This window comes from Zalophus californianus, chromosome 2, assembly GCF_009762305.2.
Source record: "Zalophus californianus isolate mZalCal1 chromosome 2, mZalCal1.pri.v2, whole genome shotgun sequence".
NCBI classification, from domain to species: domain Eukaryota; kingdom Metazoa; phylum Chordata; class Mammalia; order Carnivora; family Otariidae; genus Zalophus; species Zalophus californianus.
The window spans coordinates 55,587,535-55,603,865 of record NC_045596.1 but is presented as its reverse complement, the minus strand read 5'-3'; the positions used below and the strand labels follow the sequence as shown (position 1 = coordinate 55,603,865).

The 16,331-nt window shown below is 32.5% G+C and overlaps 1 protein-coding gene across 1 annotated transcript; it reads right to left on the bottom strand.

The window, feature by feature from the left end:
- Positions 1-1,259: 1,259 nt before the first annotated feature.
- Positions 1,260-15,521, bottom strand: CSN1S1 (casein alpha s1). Its single transcript, XM_035726323.1, has 17 exons — positions 15,487-15,521; positions 14,018-14,080; positions 12,180-12,212; positions 11,690-11,710; positions 11,227-11,265; positions 10,492-10,515; positions 10,058-10,081; positions 9,239-9,262; positions 8,761-8,793; positions 7,913-7,936; positions 7,746-7,790; positions 6,842-6,883; positions 4,960-4,977; positions 4,451-4,492; positions 3,089-3,246; positions 2,474-2,515; positions 1,260-1,640 (listed from the first exon to the last, which is right to left on the bottom strand). Coding segments are annotated over exons 2-16 (579 nt in total). The 5' UTR covers positions 14,069-14,080; positions 15,487-15,521; the 3' UTR covers positions 1,260-1,640; positions 2,474-2,514.
- Positions 15,522-16,331: the final 810 nt, after the last annotated feature.

Genomic DNA, 16,331 nt, shown 5'->3' with positions numbered 1-16,331 from the left:
TTAGACTGCAGGAAACATGACTATCTTATTCCATGGCTCACTGTGCATTCATTAAATTGATGACTTTATTTCTTTTTAAAAAAATATTTATTTATTTATTTGAGAGAGAAAGAGAGAGATTGTGAGAGTAGTGGGGAGGGGCAGAGGGAGGGAATCTTCAAGCAGACTCCCTGCTGAGCGCAGAGCCTGATGTGGGACTCGATCTAACCATTTCTACTCCTGACCTGAGTGGAAACCAAGAGTCAAATGCTCAACCAACTGAGCTACCCAGGCACCGCTTGATGACCTTATTTCTATAGGATTCATAACACAAGAAATATCAAGTATCCTTGAGAGCTTGGGAAGTGATATGATGACAGAAGCTGGTAGATAAATTTTATGAAGACACAGGGGACTGCACCCTCCATTAATTTCTTGCAGGTCCAGGAGTCTGAGTATGTGACAAATCTTCTCTAGATTAAAAAAGAAAAAGAAGTTGTTTTACCATGTACTTCTTGACACTGAGAGAAGGTGGAAGACCCAATGCTAAGTGGCTTTCTCTTCATTTTCAAGACAAAAATTTCATGTTTGGGTGTTATGCATATATAATATATATTATAGGTAGGATGCAGAGCAGTTGATGGCTTAGGCCATACTACAGGAAGCCTTCTCACATATGTTATCACCTGGTAGATACGGTGGTTCTTAAAGGGTCATGGCATGTTGGGTTGGTTGGGAATCTGGAATATACCCTAAAAAGTACATCACACCTGGGGCTTTTAGGATGTCAGAACAAGTAAGGATTGTCATTTTGAGAAAGAGCTCCTCCTTGGGCTCTGGAGGATACTGAAGAGCCCACCCCAGCTACTGGGTGACTGTGTGTGCTGAGGTGACTCTTTAAATGGTTATGACCTAGTCTACCTACCTATAAATTCAGTTATGATCAGGTGGGTTGGGCCCAAATAGGTCCTGATGGCATTAATAAATTGTATAACCGGCTCATTCAAATTCCCAGTGCACTCACGAATGCCACAGAGACGTGGGATGTCCTCATGGGAAATAGTCTGTAAACAACTGACTTCAAATGAATGATCTTGAACCACGTTTATAATTTGCCAGCATCAGTCAGAAGTGACATTTTAACTTTGTTTCATTAAAATGTGATTGAAAGTATCATACTAAATTTGGTGAAAACAAAATGTTATATACATACTCTTAAAAGGATTGTGTAAATGCTGGTGAATGGAATAATGACCGAAAATATGGACTGTGCTTTAAAATTGTAATTTATTGGAAAAAAAGGAAAAAATCTCAGTCACTGCACACAATTATATGGAATGATGGTACTTACAGAAGAAGCCATTCAAAGACTTTTTACACAAAATTTCCATAATAGAAACTTAGTAAAGACTTCAATACCCTCTGTTTCAGTGACCTTCATACTGGCATGATACAACTGGAATTTAGACAATAAACTGTTAGGAAAATTTAGCTTAAGGAAAATAATGATAATTCTATCTAATATACAGTAGAGAACTGAAAAAGAAACATTGCCCTCAATTTGGGATTGTCCTATTCTAAAATAACAGTCGAAGCCTTTGGATAGGATGGTTTTACATGGTAGATGGGAGAAATTTAGAGAATGGAATTTTCAGTCACATCTGTAAATAGAAAAGGAAATATGTGGTTAGCTATACTACATATTTAGAGTTGAAGAGACACTTTTATGATATGCATATTTTAATTGTCATTTCCTCTTCATTTTAAAATAAAGTTCACAATGTTATTTGTGTTTTCCTGTTACTGACAAATATATCCATTGCTCCTAATTTTTAAGTTTTGAAAATTCTTTTACTAGGTAGTATTTTCCTTTGCAGTAATATAAAAGATATGGCAAGGCAATTAGAAGAAAAAGCTTTCATATGGGTCAGAGTTTTATCATTTTCTTTAGTTTGATCTGTTGAAAAGGAAGTTCCCACTATTGCGAAGGGAAACACACATACATGCACACGTGCACACACAGCTAAAAGCTCCAATATAGAAGATGAAGGTAATTTTAAAAAATCTATTGATGTATCAGTCTGTTTGTCTGTTGAGAGATAATCATTTGGTTTCACTATGTGACTTGCTAAGGATTTCTACTGCAGTGATCACAAAGAACAGGGTACAACTGTTGGGTTCACCTGCGTCTCAAAGTCACATCTTCATAGAAAATTAATAACATCCATACTCCTATACTTGTATAGGAGTTTCAATATGATAAATTATATTAGATAAAATTAGGTAATTTTTAAGTTGCTGTTTAAGTCTAGTATGACCAGGAAACAAAAATTTGCAAATTTCTAAGCCAATGTGATTATTTAACTTCTAATGTGTTCACAAGTAGCTAGACATCAGCAAAAAGAAAAAGAATTATAGCCTACAATCATATCTTTGTACTTTGTCTTCAAATGGAAATGGGATTAATGGTTAGATAGGTAATTTCCAAACTTACCAACAGCCATAATTGTGGAGTTCCTGGGAATTCTTAATTTTTCTGAAAGAACAAAAATTGTTAAAATTATGTGATCAAGGTAGTCAACAATAAAACGTTATTAGCTCAAAAAAATGGCTGCTACTCATTTTCTGTGTCTATTTTCCCATCACTATACTTTGCAAAGATGATTATATTTAATCACCTTCAGAGTTAAGAAAAATAAACATCGTTATATTATTTTAAGTGGATACCAAAATCTGTGTTCTATCCTTATGTATATCATGGGTATAACCAAAAGAAAGGCATTCAAAGATTAATAAAGGTGCAAGGAGAATAAAATTGGGTTCTATATCAGAATTCTTTATTTTTAATTTGGAGAAAAAGCTTTTTTTCTACCCTAATCAAGAATGAGTTTCACTTACAGAATAGATAGCACTGCTCCACATGATCTATTGGGTTAACATTAGCCATAGATGCCACAGAAAATATTATCAATTTTCCATTTCATTATGAAGCACTAAACACTGATTTGCCATGTTGATTCTACATCTGTTTCTATGGCATGTTCTGTAAGTGATTTTCTTTTATGTCTTTTGGTAGAACATCAATATGCAGTAATTTAAATGAACTTACCACCACTCTGGCACAACATCAACGTTTTCAATGTTCTCAGAGACAATGGGTTTAGCGATGTCGTAGGATGGTGGATAAGCAATAAACTGCATGATTTGTGGAAGATAATACCAAGCAGCAAAGGGATAAGCATCAAGTTTGTAGAATTGTTGGAAAGGCTAGAAGGAAAGACCATTGAAAAGCAACAATGTATGAACAATTGCTGTTTTGAATCTCTGAAAATGAATCATTTCATTCATTTCTGACATGGCTATTAACAACACAAGAGATGATTGTGAGATCTCTGGGAAGAAAAAGAATCAAAGTTACTTTCGAAATCTGAACGAAGCTTCAAAGTTGGAAGAAGCAACCTGTTTGAAATACTTTTCATTTTAGAGATTTGGGAAGCAACGCTGATTTTGCCAATCATATTAACTGGAGTCAATTTCTTCTGAGACATATGGGACATCCTCAACAATCTTTATAAGAGTCACTAAATAGCAAGTAGTAGTTGGAGGGCTCCATGGCTGGTATGGAATTAACCTGACTGTTCACAGGAATCAGAACTGTTATGGCAACAAATAGTTCATAGTATCTGCTTATTGCCTTAAAATTGAAATCAGAATCCCTAGGAACCCCGAGGAATCAATGGAATTTAGGGCAGGGGAAAAACTGGCATCTGTTAGGTATTACTGACAATCTCATTTCACAGATGAGAAAACAAGATCAGAGAGTATTTTGGCAGAGACATTCAGTATCTCTCCAGATGGTTTCTTCAGAAGAAAAGTGTGTCAACCAGTTTGAGAGTTTGAGATTCTTAAATATAAACTGAATTTTATTTTGTTTTATTTATTTTGTTTTATTTTTAAAGATTCCACTGATTTATTTGAGAGAGAGAGCATTAGAAGGGGGAGAGGGAGAAGCAGGCCCCCCACCGAGCAGGGAGCCCGATGTGGGGCTCAATCCCAGGACTCCGGGATCACGACCTGATCCAAAGGCAGACACTCAACTGACTGAGCCACCCAGGTGGCCCTAAACTGAATTTTAGAAACAGATCATGGACATAAAGATATAAAATTAAGAAATATGTTAGAAGAGAAATTAATGTAACCATGGAGATTAACACTTCATAGTCCTTATGACTATAAATACATTGTTCCCATCAGCTGAGACACAGACTGGCACAGCTCCCATTCCAAAGAATAGTGAGAAGTAGTTCTAATCTCTCAGATCAATTAATATAAATTATCACTGAAGTTGGGAGTGAGAAATAACTGCTGGAGAAGAAAACAATCACTTCCAAAGTATGAGGCTTTTTAAAAACAAACATATTTAAATTTGAGAGTATATTAATCCTGTGTAATTTATTAAACAAAATATTACCAGTTGGAGGAGGTTGTTTTCATTCATTCTGTGAAGTTGTTGCTGTATAAAAGGAAATAAAGTACATTCTGAATTACTTAGACATCTGGTACAACACATTCATTTTACAATGTACCAAGAACATAGCATCATCTGTGAAATTTAGGGTAAACTGTATTCTATGCCAGAATTATCAAGAAGTAGCAAAACACTTTTTATTTTTCAACTTCAGAAAAAATATTCAAGTAAGGCTAGGATTACGATAGTTTGGAAAAATAATTTGTAAGGTTCATATACTGGGAAAAAATAACCTACCAATTTTCTAAGACTACGTTTTTTCTGTTCATGGCTACTTATTAATCATTTATTTAAATTTGATCTTTGGTAAATTTTTAAATATTATCAGGTATGGTTAGTAGAACAACTTCTCTCTCGAGATATATTTCTTTTAAAAAAGAGAAGCACATATTATAAAAACATAACACATGAAGGAAATATTAAAGTATTCTAGATTTAATAAATAATCTTACCTGGTCATGGATAGCTTCCTAAGGAAGAGAAAACGTTTTATTTTAGTATATTGAGTTTATTCATTTATGAATAACAAACATTTACTAAGTACTTTCATTCATTCAGGGATGAATATGCTAAGCACTGACGATACAACCATGAAATACGATGAATCCCATTAGCAAGACCAGGATAGTAATAATAGTTGTGAAAGGTTACCGCTTAGCCATATCATAGCTAAAATAGTAAAATATATCATTCCAGTAATTTCTTAGATCAGTAATGGTGAATTCCAGTGGGGTACTGATATATTTAAATTTATTTGGACTTTATTTTAAACACAAGCAACTTGGACACTGATATAAGATTAACAGTTGAGGTCCAAATTTAATTCATTATTGGCTTTCCTCTTCCTACATTCATAACAGAAGAAAATGAAAAATGTAATTTTGCTAAACTAGGATAGGGCTTTTCCCCTAAAGTCCTAATTAAGTTGATTTGCTGTAACTAAAAGTAAGGTGTTTTTTTTTCTCCCAAGTGAATGACTTTTTAATAATCAAAAGGATCAAAACTAAATGGTTGTGCTGATTGATATGTTTTTGATCTATTCATACACTCAGCATAAAGAGTTTAAGGCATTATAGTTCAAATGCACATCTTGAGTAAAAAAAACCCTTCATAATGTTTTCAAAAGTTCATGAGCACAGCAAATTTTATAAAGACTGAGAAGTTGGGGCAGGAGGAGAAGGAATGAACATTTTATTGGACTTGCTACAAGCCAGACTCAGGGCTAGCTGAGTAGGTGATTGCTAATTCAATATTCAGAATAACACCAGGAAGCGAGAATAACTATATTTCCATTTCACACACATAAGGAAACAAGTCCAGAGACAATTAAGTTCAACTTGACCATCCTTTCTTTTTTTTTTTGCATTTTTTAAATTTTTTATTGTTATGTTAATCGCCATACATTACATCATTAGTTTTTGATGTAGTGTTCCATGATTCATTGTTTGTGCATAACACCCAGTGCTCCACGCAGAATGTGCCCTCTTTAATACCCATCACCAGGCTAACCCATCCCCCCACTCCCCTCCCCTCTAGAACCCTCAGTTTGGTTTTCAGAGTCCACCGTCTCTCATAGTTTGTCTCCCCCTCCGACTTACTCTCCTTCATTCTTCCCCTCCTGCTATCTTCTTTTTTTTCTTAACATATGTTGCATTATTTGTTTCAGAAGTACAGATCTGTGATTCATCAGTCTTGCACAATTCACGGCGCTCACCATAGCACATACCCTCCCCAATGTCTATCACCCAGCCACCCTATCCCTCCCACCCCCCACCACTCCAGCAACCCTCAGTTTGTTTCCTGAGATTAAGAATTCCTCATATCAGTGAGTTGACCATCCTTTCTTAGAGAGCTTTGACAAAAACAATTTGAATGTTTAGGACTTCCGATTCCTCCTACAGAGTCTATACTGTTTCCTTAAATGGAAAGTTTATTTGGCACATTCTGTGCTCTCATGAGCAGGAATATTTATATAGAGTTCCCAACCAGGACTGGCCTTCGGAAAATAAACACATCATTAAGTCCTGAATATAATGCATCATCACAGAGAATATAAAAGGATTCGTAATGGAATTTAGTCAAAGTAAGTTTCTCCGTGGTTACTAATTATGGATAGGATAGACAACATTAGTCTGGGCATAAATAGAAAAAAATGGCTTTGACAGTAAATATATAGGCGATCATATGAATAGTTTTTCAATTATTATTAACTACCAAGGCTAGAATAATTTCTTGAGAAAAATGAATACATCTTTTGAAGTGAACCCAACTTGAAATTTAATGTAATTTCATTCTGCAGAATATGATTTTGTATTATAATAAATAAAATATTACCAGCTGTTGTTTGTTGTATTTGCTCAGTTTACGAAGCTGTTCCTATTCAAAAGAAAAAATATTCTCAGTTGCTTGGATACCATTCAGTACAACCCCATCATTTTCAAGTAATGAAGCTAGAATCCTATGATGCTTTTCCCAGAAGTAAAGAATGAGGAATTATTAATCCTATTTCAGTGTTATTTCTACCACAAATAATTTGGACTAAATCAATTATTTCCTTTTAAAACATTAGAAAAACTACTTTCTTAACTTATTTTAAACTTAAAATAAGTTAAAGTACAGTTAGATATAAGTGAGTATTCAGGCAATTTTACTTATAAAGTATCTTGTGTCAGAATTACTAACAAAATTAAAAATGATTTTTGCTTTCTGACCAAAGATTTAACCTTGGTCAAATGAAATAAAAATATTAGATGAACTGGGGAAAAAATGATGATGTTTCTGATATTAGCCACATTTATTTATCATTTACTTTACACTCTGGATTGTATTGTATTAACTGCTCTCACATCATTTAATATTTATTATTGTCATTTTAGAATTTAGATTTTAGACTTACAGGAGATAAGCAGACTGTCCAACATCACATGCTGGGAAAAGGTAAAACTTAGGGGCAAATTCAAGTCTGGCCAAATCTACAGACTGTCATTTAAATACTAGGCTATTCAGATCCAAAACAGACTATACAACCCAAATATTCAACTGAAAGTGTAAATTAAATACCTGGGATAAAAAAGTTGTTAGTGTTATTTTCATAGAGGAATCAGCCAATATCTAGCGTCCATCAGACATACTTGCTATGGGTTAAATTTTAGCAGATAATGAGGAGAAATAATTTATCAATATAACATTCTTATTCCTTGGTACATTTGCCTTTGATAAGCTTTTAATGAAATTTTACCAGGTAGTGTTGGTAGAGTGTGTCTTCTCTTGGAATTTGCTTCTGCTAAACAAACAAACAAACAATATATATATATATATTATATATATAATATATATAATTTGTTTAAGTAAATTGTGACGCATCTTGGATAATGGTATATTTTAAATTTAACAAACATATCTCACCTCAGTGTTATTGGGAACAACTTCCTTCAAAAAATAGAAACAGGCACACTTTTAATTTTATGACTTATTAGTTTATATTTAAGGTAAGAATACTAATTAAGGTAGAATACTAATACTAATTAAAAATAAATAAAATATTATTACTAAATAACTGTGGTTAACTGATTTTAGCCACAAATTCCTGCATAACTGAGAGAAGGTGAATAATTTGAGATACATGTTATGTCAATAATTCCTTTTTTCTTCTCTGTGCTTTCACCAGGGAGGTTATTCAGAATGTTGAAGGTGGATATAAAATATTCACCTTTACTGAATTCACAGAAACTCCACATAATTGGGTTTGTTTTATTTTGCAATTTGGGCGAAAGTCTCCCGAAGTTAACAGCAGGACCTCAACACCTTCTATGCCTGCAATTTTTTTTTCTTTGGGATACCAAGAGGCGAAGATTTGTGATTAATTAACCTAGAATTGGTTGATTTCTACACAGGATATAACATGTTTACATAATTGATTTAGAAGCATAATCATTATTATAATTTTTAATGACAAGATTGAGTTCTACCAAAATCTGGTAGGGCAAAATAACTAGAAAAAAATGTTTGGACACCACAGATGGCCAGATATGATTGTTTGCCCAAAAACAATTCTGTAATTTTGTCTCTGACAAATAATTTCTTTCTTAAGTCTGTTGGGCTAATAGTCCCATGTGTTAAAATTAGAATCAAGCCATATACACAGCACCTTGTACAATGAGACCTTATAAAATAGGTAACCTTCCTGGTACAACAAGCTTTCATAAATGTTTCCTGACTAATTGGGATATTGAATTAACACCAAAATCATTTACCTCACTTGATGAACTGCTGCTAGATTGCTTTTGCTAAGAAAAAGAAAACCAGTGTTACTGATCATGCGACTTTTACAATTGGAAGGAAACTAGTTGTACATTTTCATCCTGGGTTGCTAACTATTGGTTTCAGGTTTGAGAAAAGCAGGTTGAAAAACTTCAGGGCCAATATAATGTATTTTTTTGAGTGTCAATATTATTTAAAATATATGGAGGGAAGAGGGTAATAACTTACCCAATAACTTAAATGTTCTGTTATTAAAATAAGCACAGGTATATGGTGGAGTATGATGCAAAGTGGATTTTTCTGATAAAAATAAAGTTGAATTGTACATTCTTGGATATAATAGTACTGTTTACTAAACTGAGAAGTTTAATCTTGCTCACTTTGAGAAGATAGTTTTGCTAACATAAAGCCGACAGCATATACTGTGTATGATATATAAGGGCGGTGTTTATAAAAATAAAGGTGTCTTACCTCAGGGTATTCCACGGCCTGTCCCTTAGGAAAAGAGAAAAGAATTAATTTTATGTTTCATGATAAATATTCAAATGTAAAATAACAACTACCAAATAGTTTTAAAACAAAGGATCGTTCCTCAGTGATTTATTCTTAGTATTGTGTCAAGAAAAGATAACATTTGGATATGAAGGATAGGAGATATATTTATTTTATAAATTTTGAGCACCTGTGTGTTCTCTTAATACTAAATCTATTAAAAATCTAGTAGACAATCCAGATTTTAAAAATCATGTTTAAATAAAGTGAATAATCAATTGTGACTATGTAAAACATTTTTGGAACAGATATATTGCTTTATGTAATAGCCTGAATGAAGCATTTCTTCAGCTTTGGCAACAAGTACAAATAATTGACCAGTCCTTAGTGCATCCACAACATGCACACATTCCTTCCTTCTTTCCTTCTTTCCTTCCTTCATCCATCCATTCATTCATACTAATATTTGTTTGCCTCATAGCTATAAAAACAATAAATCAGTATTCTTTAGAATTCTCCCACAAAATTCATTAGTTATTTTGAATGTCTGACTGAAAATTCAAGGAAACTACAAATGCCAATGAAAAACTATTTTTTTTTCCTGAATTAAGACAATTTTCCTATTGCAAGACTACATTTTTTTGCCATACTATTTAAAGAAAGTTTTGGTACTTTAGTACATCGTTCTGTTTTTCTCTCAGACGTTCTCTCTGCTGGAATCAATAAAGTATAGCTTATAAAATCTATTTTTGAAGGACAAACTTTTAAAATAATTTAAATATCATTGGTGTTCCTTACCTGGCTCAGTTCACTGAAGTAAGCCTGAGGGATAAAAAAGAAAAGAGAAACAACATTCATGCACAGGGACATAAATGAATGAACATCTATAAGAAAATGTACCTTGCATTGTGCTGCTGCAACTTAAAAAATAAACATGTTTTTTATGAATGTACTAATATTTCTTGCTATATCACTTCTAACATTAGTTTCTCTTTGCTAAGCTTTCTTTGCCTAAGCTGTATGTAAATATGCACTTAAATAACAAAAAAAAAATTTGTCCCACTACATTTTATTGTTATCTTTCATCTTGTTTTATTCATAGTTCTGAGTTCTCTTGATCTCATCTGTTGGTTCAATAAGCCTATTTCCATAAAAAGCAATAAAGAAGTGGACAGCACAACACTTGCTCCTCTTGGTTAACTTGACAGTGTATCTTGTGGAGATTTCCTTACCTCTCTTAGCTCTCTTGATGTAGGCTACAAAAAAAAGAAAGAAAAAAGAAAGAGAGAGTTGGGGGGTGGGGGAGAAGGAAAGAAAGAAAGAAAAGAAAGAAAGAAAGAAAGAAAGAAAGAAAGAAAGAAGAAAGAAAGAAAGAAAGAAAGAAAGAGAAGAAAGAAAGAAAGAAAGGAAAGGAAGGAAGGAAGGAAGGAAGGAAGGAAGGAAGGAAGGAGAGGAAGGAAGGAAGAAAGGAAGAGAGAAAGAAAGAGAGAAAGAAGAAAAGGAAAGAAAGAAAGAAGGAAAGAAAATTATGTTAAAAATCACTCAAGCAAAGTTGGGTTGCCTATCAAACTTTTAAAATAGTGGTCTTGAAGTAAAATTTCTATTTATGTTTTATTTGACAATTAAGTCACAAAACTATAGAAAACACAATACATAAAATGGTATTATTTAGAGATAGAGAGTATTCCATCAGAATGTGTATGGAAATTATGTGTCCTGACTAGGTTATGCAAAGGAAAGCATGAGTGTTTGCACAGAGGCAAATGCACAGGTACAGATTAAAATTTAAAACAGCTCTTTAATAATTTGAATATATGGTTTTAATATTCTTTGTGGGTGCCTGGGTGACTGAATGAAGGGAAGATTTGATCAAGCCAAGTGAAAAAATACATTTATAAACCAAATTAAAGTAATTGTCCCCGAAAAACGTGTTTGTCTTTTAAGAAGAATAAAAGGATAATACTCACCAGGGCAAACCTGGGAAACTGTCTTTCTCTGAGAACTTCCTGTAGAATTAAATTGTAAATGATGAAAAAAAAAAAAAAAAAGGAAAACATACCCAAAAGGAACATGTTTGTCCATTTGAATGCAAGTTATCAATTTTAATTAGGTAAACCAACATATTTCTTAGGTAGAAGAAAAGATAATTAGTTTTGGTTTTATGATCTAAATTTTTTTAAAACTAAAGAGACACCCTATTGGGATTCATTTTTGACCAGCCTAAAGATTTAGTAAGTCTATGCTTAACAAAATGTTAAAGGAGGAATTAAATAAGGATTTAATCAAAACAGAGTTTTGAGAGAGTAAAGTAGCTGAGTATGTGGAAACATTTGAAGATGAATAAAAACTGGAGTGAAGAAGACATTCACCATTCATCACAGCTAACAAAAAAGGTTGGGGGCTGGAAGGAGGGTAGAGCAAGAACCTTACCTCTCCGCTGTCTGGTTCATTCTGCAAAGAATAAAAAAAGTCAATAAAAAGGTATTATTCAATCAGTGGACACAGTGAGGATCAATGGCTCTTTCAGAAACATGTGGTAGAGGTATCTAATTCAAGATCTGGTGTGCAAAATGAAATTAAATTATAAATCACATGTTAGAGTGCAAGCAGAAGAGAAGGAAGCAAGAATACATTAAAATAAATCCATGTTAACATATTCTGTTTAATTATTTCTCTTGAATTAGGTTTTTATTAACCACAAATTTTTATTCTAAGTCCATGTGCCCCCTTCTCTAACAAAGTTTGTGAAAACAAATCAAAATTTGTCAGCACATGAACTGAAGTTATTGTGTCTCAGTGAATGTGAAACTGTTTTATAGAGAAGAGAGGAAACAGGTCTAGGGTCAATGTGTTATCAATACATCATCACTTAAATTCCATATTTGGAGGGAGTTCTTGGAACATAGACTAGAATACTCACTTGAATGAGTTCTGGGTGTCTAAGAGGAAGTTTCTGTGAAAAACAATAGAGAATTGTAAAACAAAACAAAAAAAGGAATCAAAATACAATAATAATAATAATACCACAATACACATATACTATGAATTTAAACATTGCCATTTAAGAAAGGTTCATATTTTAATAGCTAAATTTATCTGAAACCAAGTTTCCCTGGGAACAAAAAGGAAAAAAAAGGAACCATAATTTTTATTAACAAATACCAAAGCAAAATAGTTTATTTTTGCCATTTTCTTAGAATATGGCAGAAAATTGAGGAAAACTATGTAAAAAGACTAAAAAAAATTCTTAGTTTAAATTAATCCAAGGTGATAAATAAGCTACTTAGTTTTCTGAACTATTTATATTACATGAGAGCTCTAAAGGTGATTTTAAAACCATTAGAAATTTGTGGAGTAAAATGTATGCTTTTCCTAATTAAATGTTTGTCTGGCTATTATTTTTATCATCAACTACATTATATAAAATTTTTCTCAATCTGCACTCTGACTCTGGGGGACAAGGCTTAGGTTGATTAAATGATAGCATTAAACAATATGATGTTTTTCTTTGGAATAGGGGGTAGAATCTGCTTTCTGAGGAACCTTAATTCATTTTCATTGTAAAAGGACAAGAGAAGAACTACTCCAATGACACATTTCTGAGGACTTGGATCTTTTTTCCTAACTTTAAGTCAGAGATCTCTTTCTATGGTGCTTAGAGTGTAACATAAACAAAATTCTACTGGGTAAGAAGTTCAGTTACTGGTGATTCCTCATTATCCTAATAGGGATTTAGAGAGTAAGAGTCTCATCAATAAAATCATGTGTCAGCACTTCAGAAACTTTTGCTTCTGTATTTGATAGTTGCAATGTCCAAATACCCCAGATCATTATTTTATGAGTTATTTTCTCGTCAGGCAATCCTTATTATTCCTCTCTCCTTCATTAACTCCACATCACAAGGGAACAGAATAACACGTTGCTTCATGTAACTAACAGAATAGCTTTTTTTAAAAATTATTTTTGAGAAGAAAGGTCTTTTCATTACATTATCTAGTTTCACTGTCTACGGTGACCACAATAACTTGACTTTTGAATCAGCAGAATCAGCCTCATTTTTTATATATTGGGAAAAAATTGGTTGACACAGGCTGTCTCAAATGAGGGTTGACTTTGGTTCCAAAAGTAAAGACACTGGAACATGTGTCTTTTTTTTTTTTTTAAATACTAAGAGGGTTTTTTTTTTAGATTTTATTTATTTATTTGAGAGAGAGAGAGAGAGAGAGAGAATGAGAGATAGAAAGCATGAGAGGGAAGAGGGTCAGAGGGAGAAGCAGACTCCCTGCTGAGCAGGGAGCCCGATGCGGGACTCAATCCCGGGACTCCAGGATCATGACCTGAGCTGAAGGCAGTGGCTTAACCAACTGAGCCACCCAGGCACCCTGGAACATGTGTCTTTATGTTATATTTGGTAAGGAAAACTGAGACCTATTATATGTTTACAACTATGCTAATTCTGTGATGACCCAAGGAAAGAGCCTAATTCTATTCTTTGCTCTTATTTAGTATCTTGTGAATACGTTCCTTTTTTTAACTTTTCATTTTTAATTTTTTTTATTGAGTAGTGCTTATATTTCACATCAGACATTTTGTTTAGAGTTAAGGCTTGTGAAGCATTACCACAGTTTTAATACCAAGCCTTTAATTAGAGATCATCCCATGCTTTAAGATCATTATTCTCTATATTTTGTGTTTGATAAGATATCAGGTCATTTCTAACAAGAATCTACAAGCTTCTAAATTCTCTACTATACTCACAGGCCTGGCAAGAGCAACAGCCACAAGGCAGGTAAGGATGAGAAACCTCATGGTTGTCAAGGCCTATATAAGAGAAATAAAAAAGGAGTAGATCTTCTAATAAAATGAAAAAGAAATCCTTGATTTTCCAACAAAGGAAAATTTGTGCTAAAATATATTCATTTGAGAAGTGGTATTTTCATTAACATGATTTTTTAAATTTTGCTGTTCAGTATAAATTTAGTTTCTGATTCCAGTTACCTTGTTCAGTGCTTATTTTAAGAAATACCAATTTGTTACCAATACTTTTATCCACTAACATTCTAAAACAAAACATTTGGTTCTTGAATATGGTAATATGGTTTTGTCAGAGGAATAGAGAATAATGAATATTTAAATACAATTTAAAAAACCCAAACTTTTCCCTCTAGATCATCAGATTTGCTGGGTAATAAATTGAAATCCAGTAAGAGCTAACATTTAATTTTATCTGAAAATTTTGGAAAATGTCTTCCTCCTTTAAATCTATTTCAGAGCATCCTGCTCTTTCAGAATCTTCAGGAGAAATGATATCAGTGCGTTATGTAGAAACTATTAACCTCCATCAGTTATATTTTTAAAAGAATCTAGCTATCACTTCATGTTTTGCTACACTGATATATCCATGACATGACTGTATGAAGATGATTGGACAGAATCATAAGATACAGATGTCTTGTTATGTTTGATTTCCAGAGATCCATCAAATTGCAATAATCTATAACTACTGATACTTAAATGTGGTAGGAGAATGGTTTACAGAGAAATTTTTTAAATAAATGATGTTATACATGCAATTTGTTTATGCCTCATTCAACAAACTAATACTGACATTTTTATATATACTGCTTCGGTTTACAAACTGTATAATCTAAACATATTAGTAAAGAAGGTATATTTATAAACCCAAAATGAATTTACTATCTTTATCCATTTGGCATCATTTCAAATATCCAAATTAAACCATCTTTACAAAAAGTAGTCTTTTACATCTATCATTGACACACCTTTATAGAATTAATTTTGTTAGCCAAATGATATGAAGTAAAACTGGCTTTGAAACACTGTACCAGAAATGGTCTCTGTTACAGTAATTAAAAAGACCAGAAATTATTTTGCGTAACGAGTTTCCATGGAATTGGGCAAAATAATTCAAACTACCTTCCCACAAGTCTCTACTGAAATTATGCATCTGCTTTTCAATATATAAGGTGTTAGTTACTAAGTCATCAAAAATGATTTGGTCTTTGTACTATATTAATTTTTCACCTAAAGATCTGAGATGGATGGTGACGAAATTTGCAAATGCATCTCTAAGCTACCAGTATATCATAAGAAGGTATCAATGTTTGCAAACACATAGAAAAGTTACAAATGCATCTTAATGAAGAATGAAAGAAAGATTAGACAATGTGAAATCATAGTAATTTTGCCAAATGTAAAGACAATACCTTGAATCCAAGACTGGAAGAAAAAGTAACTTTGGTTGATGATCAAGGTGATGGCAGATGTCTTTGTTCCACAGCTATTTAAACTAGTGATTAGTAAAATGCTAATTTTGTGGTTTCAGTTCAACCAATAGTTTTATTTAAATTCTAAGAATTCTCTCAAATAGGAAATTAATTTTCAGTCTAATTTCTCTCCCCAGAAATTCTGAGGAGAGTTTCCAACAAAGGAGTGATTCAGACTATGATAACAGATTATACAGGAAATAGAATAATAGTATTCAAAATTAAAATACAAACATTTCTAGATTTATGGTTATGATAGGAACATGATTTTATGTTAAATGGATAATTGGAAAGACCAATATGGCAATAAAATTCTCTTTTTTATCTTTTGAAAAATCCAGTACCTATAAAGAAAACTCTTGGGACAAATTAAGGCCTTCAAAATTTTTCCATTTTTATCAACATACTAGATCATGAGAAGAATTCATTATTTATTTCATCTTTTAAAACTCAATTTGTAACATATTATCTATTTTAATTATTCACTTTATGGGGTAACCTACACTGTATGTGCTCAGATCTTTTTTTCCAAAAAAGAAATAAAATTATCCTATAAATTTTGGTGGCATTTTAAGTACATCGCATAATTTTTTGCTTGCTTTGTTTTGGGAGTACTAGTTGTGATAGCATTCAGTAATTGAGTTATTATATTGTTTAATTAAAAGTAATAATTATTCAAGAATTAAATTTTTAATGTTGCAAAAAGTAAACCATACCTGTGATTTCTCCATCCTTTGAAGTAAATAAAAGGAAAAAAAATGAAAGTCCCTCTCTCTAATCCCTAA